This window comes from Agelaius phoeniceus, chromosome 16 (assembly GCF_051311805.1).
Source record: "Agelaius phoeniceus isolate bAgePho1 chromosome 16, bAgePho1.hap1, whole genome shotgun sequence".
In the NCBI taxonomy this organism is placed as follows: Eukaryota; Metazoa; Chordata; class Aves; order Passeriformes; family Icteridae; genus Agelaius; species Agelaius phoeniceus.
Genome location: NC_135280.1, coordinates 14,564,544 through 14,572,988, shown reverse-complemented (window position 1 = coordinate 14,572,988; position 8,445 = coordinate 14,564,544). Strand labels below are relative to the sequence as shown.

At 63.3% G+C, this 8,445-nt stretch overlaps 1 protein-coding gene across 7 annotated transcripts; it reads right to left on the bottom strand.

The window, feature by feature from the left end:
- Nucleotides 1–11: 11 nt before the first annotated feature.
- LOC129127245 (glucagon receptor-like) lies at nucleotides 12–7,991 on the bottom strand. Of its 7 annotated transcripts, none has more exons than XM_077186739.1 (14): nucleotides 7,480–7,991; nucleotides 7,367–7,427; nucleotides 6,593–6,719; nucleotides 6,345–6,441; nucleotides 5,953–6,060; nucleotides 5,573–5,694; nucleotides 5,376–5,482; nucleotides 5,150–5,310; nucleotides 4,230–4,385; nucleotides 3,980–4,040; nucleotides 2,070–2,603; nucleotides 1,777–1,915; nucleotides 1,455–1,496; nucleotides 12–1,353 (listed from the first exon to the last, which is right to left on the bottom strand). In XM_077186739.1, exons 1-14 carry the CDS (start codon nucleotides 7,904–7,906, stop codon nucleotides 1,282–1,284), a joined length of 2,214 nt encoding a protein of 737 aa, XP_077042854.1. In that variant the 5' UTR covers nucleotides 7,907–7,991; the 3' UTR covers nucleotides 12–1,281. The 7 variants fall into 7 exon arrangements, with proteins under 7 accessions (XP_077042854.1, XP_077042852.1, XP_054499733.2 ...); XM_077186737.1 differs by having other exon boundaries at nucleotides 7,367–7,409; nucleotides 7,444–7,990; XM_054643758.2 differs by having other exon boundaries at nucleotides 2,070–2,158; nucleotides 2,534–2,603; nucleotides 6,593–6,739; nucleotides 7,367–7,988.
- Between the last annotated feature and the right edge of the window lie 454 nt (nucleotides 7,992–8,445).

The window sequence follows — 8,445 nt, the reverse complement described above, 5'->3', positions numbered from 1 at the left end:
GCAGGCTCTGCTTTTTGAAAAATAAATATTTATTTACATCTGAAAAGAGAGTTGATGTGTAAATTGGTCTCGTGGGGGTTCCATCGATCCAGGACCGTGACTCCAGGCTCGTGCAGCCTCTTTGCTTTGTGTGCTCGAGGCAGCTCCTCCCTGAGGCACTGGGAGAGGCTCCCCCAGCCCCTCGGGGAAGAGGCAGGGCCTGGAGAACCTCCCGTGTCCATGGGCATCTCCTTGAGCTCCCAGCTGCTTCCTCCTCCTGGAGGGGACTTGTGCATGGCAAAGGAAGGAATGTGGTGGGAACGAGCTCTGGCAGTGTCTGTGCTGCTCCCGTGGGCCAGAGCAGGGGGCTGGGGATGTCTCCAGCTGCTCCAGGACAGGTGCAGCCCTGCTCAAACCACACCACCGCAGCTGCTTCCCTTCCTCCTGGGCTTCCTGGGATCCACAGCCTGCTTGGCCGGGGGGGAGGATGCTTTGGCACCCCACTGGAAAGCAAACTCCCAGGATTTGAGCCTTTGGTGCCTGAGCTCCTGCCAGGCTGGCAATCCAGCTTTCCCTGCACAAAGCAGGGGAGGCTGGGCTGGATGCTGAACCTGGGGGATGCTGGCATGGGGGAGGTTGGGCTCTGCCCCAGTGAGTTGCTGCTCTCAAATCCTTCACTCCCAAATGGTTTTGGGGCTCCATCCTTGGCTCTGCCCATGCAGGAGGCACCGGGGTTTGTGCAGCTGGAGAGCAGTGAGGAGGGGATGGGAGCTGCTGTTCTGTGTCGGTGATGAGGGTGGGAGCAGGAGCAGCCCCTCGCTGTGCAGAGCTTTACAGGGTGGCTGTGGATGCCTGCTGAGATGGTCCTGGGCTGGGACACGGGGACAGGGAAGCCCTGGCTGTGGTGTGGCAGCATCTCCCATTGCCACTGCAGGACCAGGCTGCCCCTGCCTGTTGTGATCCCTCCCGCAGGTGCCCAGGGGGCTGTGGGTGTCCCACGGGTTCCCTGTGTGGGAGGTGTCCTGGGGGAGGCTGCCAGGCTCTGCAGGTGCTCAGGCAGGGCGAGAAGCAGCAGGGCTGCCCACACAGCAATGCCTGGCGAGAGCCCGGGGTGCCACCTCCCACTCGGGTCACAGCAGGGATGTCCCTTCCAGCAGCTCCAGTGTGGCACAGCCAGACACCCGTCCCAGCCTGGCCATCCCAGGTGGGCACTGCCCAGCACAGCTTCTGCAGCCTCAGCCCTGCAGCCAGGCCCTGTGGCCATCGTGGCCAGCAGCCCCTCTGCCCTGGCTGGTCACCACCTCACTGGGCACAGCAGAGCACCGGGTGGTCGAGCTTCCAGAGCTGCCACTTCTTCTTCATCTCGGACTTCACCTGCCATGGAGGGGAGGGAGAAGGGGCTTATCCATGGCTGTGCCCTCCCTGCAGGCACAGGGTGGGGAAAGGTGGTGCCAGGGCAGGGACAAGGACGTTACCTCCTTGTTGGCAAAGCAGTACAGCACAGCCACCAGGAAGCCCTGCAGGGAGAGCCAGCAGTGAGCCCCCTCCCTGCTGTCCCTCTCCTGGGGCTGGGATGAGCTTAAGGCTCCCCCCAGGCCACTCCTGGTTGTTTTTAGGGCTGGGGTCCCCATGGCAGCGCTGCCCAGAGAGCACAGGAGGCAGCAGCACACTCTCAAGGGCAGAGGCAGTGCCACCCTTCCCATGGAAGCACCGCAGGAGAGCAAGTTCAGAGAGGGAGCCCCTGACCTCTGCTCCGTGGTGTGCCCAGAACAAGGATTTGTTTCACTCCCACCTCACCTGGAAGGAGTTGAGGAAGAGGGTGAAGAACACCTTGATGTAGCGCAGGATGCCCGTGGTTTGCTCGTCCGTGGCGAAGATGAAAACGACCTCGTGGATCCCGAAGAGGGGGATGAGGGTCAGCGTGGCTTTGGCCAGCCTGGGGGACAGTAAGGGGACAGTCAAACTCCCAGTTAATCCCAGGGTGGTCGTTGAAGGATGTGCAAGGTGGAAGAGAGGCGTGGGGAGGGTGGGGGTGTGGAGGGGGCGTTATCCCGGTAGCCCAGAGTGTCCCCACCCCCCTCCCGGCCCACCTCAGCTTGTAGTCGGCGTAGCCCTTCTGGTTGGCCCGGAGCTTGGCCAGGATCACCTTGAGGATCCGCATGAAGATGAGCAGGTTGATCTGGGAGGGGAGACAGGGCAGGGGCACACAGAGCCCAGCACCCCCACCCTGGCTGTGACACTCACCCAGCAGGGGATGGCACCCTCTGTGCTGCCGAGGCTGCTGCTGCCCTTCCTCCCCTCCTGCCATCCCAAAATCCTGGCTACAAAGCAGCAGGAGCCACCCCCAGCCCCTTTCCCTGGGGTTCAGCACCCCAGCTTCCTTCATGAACCCCCAGAACCAGGGGTCAGCAAGCTGCTGAACCCCCTGTGCATTTGGCTGGTCCTTGCAGGCCAGCTCTCCCTCCTGGCCTCTGATGGAAGCTTCCCAGGGCCAGGAGCCAGGGGCTGAGCTGCTGCTGTCCAAACAGACCCGGGGCTGGCAGCTGTTCCCTACCAGGGAGGCGAGCAGGATGGGGATGCGGATGATCCACCAGTAAGCCATGTTCTCATTCAGGGCCCAGCACCTGCCGGGGAGGAGAGACAGCACCGTCACCCTGGGCTGGGGGCAGCATGACCCAAGAGCTTTCCAGCCCCAGCCAGGGGGCTCAGGGACCCTCAGCAGCCTCTGAGCATCCCAGCAAGACCCCCATCCATCCATCCATCCATCCATCCATCCATCCATCCATCCATCCATCCATCCATCCATCCACCCATCCATCCACCCATCCATCATCCATCCATCATCCATCCATCCATCCATCATCCATCCATCCATCCATCCATCATCCATCCATCCATCCATCCATCCATCATCCCTCCATCATCCATCCATCCCTCCATCCATCCCTCCATCCATCCATCATCCATCCATCCATCCATCATCCATCCATCCATCCATCCATCCATCCATCCATCCATCCATCCATCATCCCTGTCCATCCATCCAACCCATCCATCCATCCATCCATCCATCCATCCATCCATCCATCCAGCCATCCCTCATCCATCCATCATCCATCCATCCATCATCCATCCATCCATCATCCATCCATCCATCCATCCCTGTCCATCCATCCAATCCATCCATCCATCCATCCATCCATCCATCATCCATCCATCATCCATCCATCATCCATCCATCCATCATCCATCCATCCATCCATCCATCCATCATCCATCCATCCATCCATCCATCCATCCATCCATCCAGCCATCCCTCATCCATCCATCATCCATCCATCCATCATCCATCCATCCATCATCCATCCATCCATCATCCATCCATCCATCCATCCATCCATCATCCATCCATCATCCATCCATCCATCATCCATCCATCATCCATCCATCCATCATCCATCCATCCATCCATCCATCATCCATCCATCCATCCATCATCCATCCATCCATCCATCCATCATCCATCATCCATCCAACCCATCCATCCATCCATCCATCCATCCATCCATCCATCCATCCATCATCCATCCATCCATCATCCCTGTCCATCCATCCATCCATCCATCATCCATCCATCCATCCATCCATCATCCCTCCATCATCCATCCATCCATCCATCCATCCATCCATCCATCCATCCAGCCATCCAGCCATCCATCATCCATCATCCATCCAGCCATCCAGCCATCCATCATCCATCATCCATCCAACCCATCCATCCATCCATCATCCATCCATCCATCCATCATCCATCCTCCATCCATCATCCATCCATCCATCCATCCATCCATCCATCCATCCATCATCCATCCATCCATCCATCCATCCATCCATCCATCCATCCATCCATCCCCCATCCATCCATCCATCCATCCATCCATCCATCCATCCATCCATCCATTCATCATCCATCCATCCCTGTCCATTCACCCCCACTCACTCCGCGTTCTCCTTCAGGTACTTGGCGGCCATCCAGGGCACCACGAACACCACGGGGGTCCCTGCAAGTCACACAGCAAACCCTGTAAAACCAAGCACCCTCCTGAGCTGAGAAACCACCCCCGTGCTGGGGGGACCCCCGGGGTGGCAGAGCCCCCACCCCACACCCTCCTGGGATGGTTGGGACCGCGGTGCCCCCAGGTGACACCGGGCACTGTCCCCTCCCTGCAGCGTGCCCAGGGGGCCCCTACCCCAGCCCAGGTAGAGGTAGAGCCTGTAGTAATTCTTCTCAGAGAACACGGCCCCGATGAGCAGCTTGTAGAGGTAGACAGCTTCCACCAGGAACCAGTAGTGGTTGGCCAGGATGCAGTATTGCATCAGCACCTGCGCTGCACGGCACCCCAGCGCTGCCTGCCACGGGAGAGCCACCCACGGCTCAGCACAGGCACCCCAGGAGCTCATCCACGGGGGGTGGTGCTGCACAGGCACCCCAGGATCCCTGAGAGCTCCCCCATGGTGGGCTCACCCAGAGGCTGCACAGGAACCCCCAGAGCTCACCCAGCAGGGGCATGAGTGGCACTAAGGGTTCATCCCTCAGGTGCCACACAGGCCCAGAGCTCACCCAGCGGGTGCACAGGTGTCCCAAGAGTTCACCCACTGGGTCATGGGCAGCACAGGCACTCCAAAAGCATGCCCACTGTGTGGATGGGCACCCCAGGACCATGCACAGGCACCCCAAGACTTCATCCATCAGCTGCATGGGTGTCACCCTGATTTTTTAAGATTTTCTAAGCCATCTGATGTTTATATTCTTGTAACGAACTTCCTCACACGCTTTCTGTAAATAACTTATTGGTTTGCATTCTTTCATAGAAGAAGAGAAATTTAATAAACTGTTAGCTTGTCCAGTGTCATTGGAGAGGTGGCACTTTCACCCTCCAATCCACTGGCACTTTTAGAAAACTGTAAATGTTAGAATCAGGTAATAAACTTCCCTTTTCTTCACCTTGAGAGCAGCAGTGTGTGCGTTTGTGCTGTTTCGTGTCCTATAGTGACACATGGGCACCGCTGGCACCCCAGAGCTCACCCAGCAGGAATCTGGGGCCGCACGGGCACCAGCCCCCCCAGCCCTGCCCTGGGCGAGGGTCCCTCGCTGTCCCCAGCCCAGCACTCGCCTCGTGGCTCAGCAGAGCCTCCCAGTCCGCCACCTGCACCAGCTCCACGCCCCAGCGCCGCTCCAGCAGCGCGTCCTTCACCATCACCGAGGTGGCGCGCAGCCCGAAGGAGGCGAACAGGTTGGCGTGGATGTAATTCCTGGTGCAGCGCAGGTTCCTGCAGGAGCGGGGTCAGGCGGGGCCGGCATGCGGGGAGGGAGCAGGGGCAGGGCCGTGTCCTACCTGCAGGCGGTGAGGACGAGCAGGGCGGAGATGAGGGTGAGCAGCGACAGCGAGTAGCCCACGGTGTAGAGCACCTTGAAGCTGACCATGAGCCGGCGGGCGCCTTCCTGCAGGGGAGCACAGGGAGCCCGGCTGGGTGCGCGTCCACCCCCGGCCAGGCTGCCCTGGCCATCCCCGCGCTCCCAGCCAGGTCCCACCTCCTCAGCAGTGACCTCCAGCTCATCCTCGCACTGCGAGTAGTCCCTCCAGGGCTGGCTGCCGTTCACTGTCACCCACTGGCCGTCGGTGCCACACCTGCGGCTCACCAGCCCGTGTTTCACTGCGGACACCAAGCACCGGCACAGTGCCCCAGGCTCCCCCAAGCCCCTCTCCAGGGATGGGGGATCTGCCCCTGCTCCAGGGCAGCCATGGGCAGAGCTGGCTCTGCTCGGAGCCCCCCGTGTCCCCTCACCCCAGGTCTGTTCATGGGTCCCTCTGCCCCTGTCAGGGGAAGGGAGGGGAGCCCTGAGAGCTTCTCCAGCCGCAGAAGGGTTCAGCCCTGGCTTCCAGCTCGGGGATGGCAGGAGGGCATCCTCACCTTTCTCAAACCAGGGCAGGTAGAAGGGGCATGAGACGTTGACGGCGGTGCCAGGGCTCCCGTCGGGCCAGCAGGCGTACATGTCAAATGTCCTGTTACAGAACAGCCCTTCCAAGGGCGGGGACAGGGACAGGGAAAGCCAACGCTCAGTGCCGGATTGGTGGCACAGACACAGCGAGCCCTGCGATCCCAGCACTTCTGAGGGTGCTGATGCCACCCTGAAATGGGCCCGTGTGCTCCACACCACCTCAGCCCCCCAGGACACCCAGCCCTGGCTCCCCATCTGACATGTGGAGGTCCTTGTCAGTCCCTTGGGTGACCGGAGCAGGGGACGCTGGAGAGAGATGAGCCCAGCCCTGGCTCTGTGCGCCCCGGGCTGGCACGGCCGGTACCTGCCGGGTAGGGCTCGCTCGCCATCCTCCGCAGGCACTCGTCACGGTACCGCAGCCACTCCTCGAAGGTCTTCTCCAGCACTTTGGCCCCGCCGTGCTGCAAGCCCGGAGCTGGGTCAGAGCCTGCAGCGCCCTGACCGCCCCCGGGAAGCGCTGCCCGAGCCCGGGGCCGGGCAGGAGCCGGGATGGAGCCGGGATGGAGCCGGGATGGAGCCGCCCCGCTGCCCCGGCCCCAGCCCGGCCCTCACCGGCACGGAGGAGAAGAGGCACAGCCAGGCGAGCTGGACGAGGCTCCGCAGGGATCCAACTCCAGGCGAGTCCCTCATGGCCGCTCCCAGCCTGACCGGTGCTCCCGGTGCCGGGGCGCGTCTCAAACTGGGCCGGGAACGCCGATCCTGGGGAGAGGAGGAGGAACGGGGGCGGCTCGGCTCTGCCAGCCACCCACAGCCGGTGGAGACAGAGATTTGCTCCCCAAACCAGCAGAGGAGAAGGTCCTGGGCATGTCCTGGGCTGCCACAGCCCCGGGTCAATTCCCTGATGGAGCCAAAACCTCGGGGAGCGCCAGGCGGAGCAGCCAGGGTGTAAATGGATCTCACGTCTGGATGAGCCTGCTCAGCTTCCACCCACCGCTGCCAGCCCCGAGGGGAGCAATCGGCACCGTGACAGCCCCAGCGCCACCCCAGTGCACCCCTGGGTGAGCCGGGAAGGGGCTGCAGGGACAGGGGGCAGCGAGACCTCTCTGGGGTCCCCTGGGCCCCCATCGCCGGCCGGGCTGGGACCCCCATTCCAGCTGTGCCCCAGCACGTCCCGCCCGGTCCCGCTGGCCCAGACCCCTCCCAGCCCGGCCGGGGCTCGGGGCAGGAGCAGCTCCGCCACCCCCGGGGCTCCCCGCTCCTCCGGGGCTCCCATCGCTCCCAGCCCGGCCCCCCCAACAGCTCGGACCTCCCGGTTTGTCCCCCACGAGGGTCCCGCTCGGTGCCTCCGGGGGTCCCGGGGCTCCGCCGCTCCCTCCGCCCGCTTACCCGGCTCCGCGGGACCGGCAATCCCGGTGTCCCGCTGCTCCCGGTGTCCCGCTGCTCCCGGTGTCCCGTTGTTCCCGCTGTTCCCGCTGTTCCCGGTGTCCCGCTGCTCCCGGGTTCCCGGCAGCCTCGGCAGCACCGGTGTTTCTGGCAGCCCCCGTGTTCCCGCTGTTCCCGCTGTTCCCGCTGTTCCCGTTGTTCCCGTTGGTCCCGGTATTCCCGCTGTTCCCGGTGTCTCGGGCAGCCCCGGCTCCGCGAGGTGAACGCGGCGGTGACCGAGCGGCGTCTGCGGCGGAGCCGCCTCCTGCCAGCGCCGGCCCCGACGGGAGGGGGCTCTGGGGGGGCTTCGGGGGGAGCTCGGGGGCGGCACCGCCTCCAGGGGCTCCGGGTGCCCGGTGGGACCCGCGGGGTCCAGCACGGAACCTCCCGGGGATCGCACGGGGATGGGGGCCCAGGTCCAGCCCCTTCGGGATCCCTGCTGGAATCACACTGAGACAGCGACCGGGGTCCAGGTCCAGCCCCACTGAGGGTCCCCAGCTGCATCACACGGGGACAGGGATGGGGGTCCAGCCCTCAAACTGTGGGGCACAGGGAGCAGATCAAGGATCCAGCCCCCCTCAGTCTCCCCAGAGCCCCTGTGCCTCCATCACACAGCCCCAGGGAAAGTCCTTCCCCTCCCCGGCTCGGTGTCCCCCTGGCTGTCCCCTGGGCTGGGTGACAGCCCCTGTGCAGGCAGGGGGGGCTGTGGGGCCTCCCTCCCCTGGGGACAGGAGTGGATCCAGCAGAGGGCACAGCCCGTGCCATCCATGGGCCCTGTCACCCAGCCGGGGAGCTCCAAGGGCAGGGACAAGCCATGGGACGAGCCTGGTGGCCCTGGTCCTGCTGCCTCCCCAGCACGTGCTGGCAGTGGGGAGGGAGGGGTCTGTGCTGGGGAAGGTGATTTTGCCACCAGTGGAGCAGGGAGATCCCCCTGAGGTCCCCAAATCCCCAGCGCAGCCCTTCCAGGCTCCCTCCCAGTGCAGCTGTGCCTCCCTCCTGCTGCAATGCTGGCACCCACCCTGCCCTGCAGCAGGGGGGGTTCA

Bases quoted from the DNA above. Each gene is read 5' to 3' on its own strand.
- LOC129127245 (XM_077186736.1), bottom strand. From the start codon at position 7,906: ATGCAGCTGGGGACCCTCAGTGGGGCTGGACCTGGACCCCGGTCGCTG. The intron at 4,386-5,149 runs GTGCTGGGCTGG...CGTGGCAGGCAG, and splicing joins TCTGCTGAGCCACGAGGCGA to CGCTGGGGTGCCGTGCAGCG. The intron at 1,916-2,069 runs GTGGGCCGGGAG...ACTGTCCCCCAG, and splicing joins TACGCCGACTACAAGCTGAG to GCTGGCCAAAGCCACGCTGA.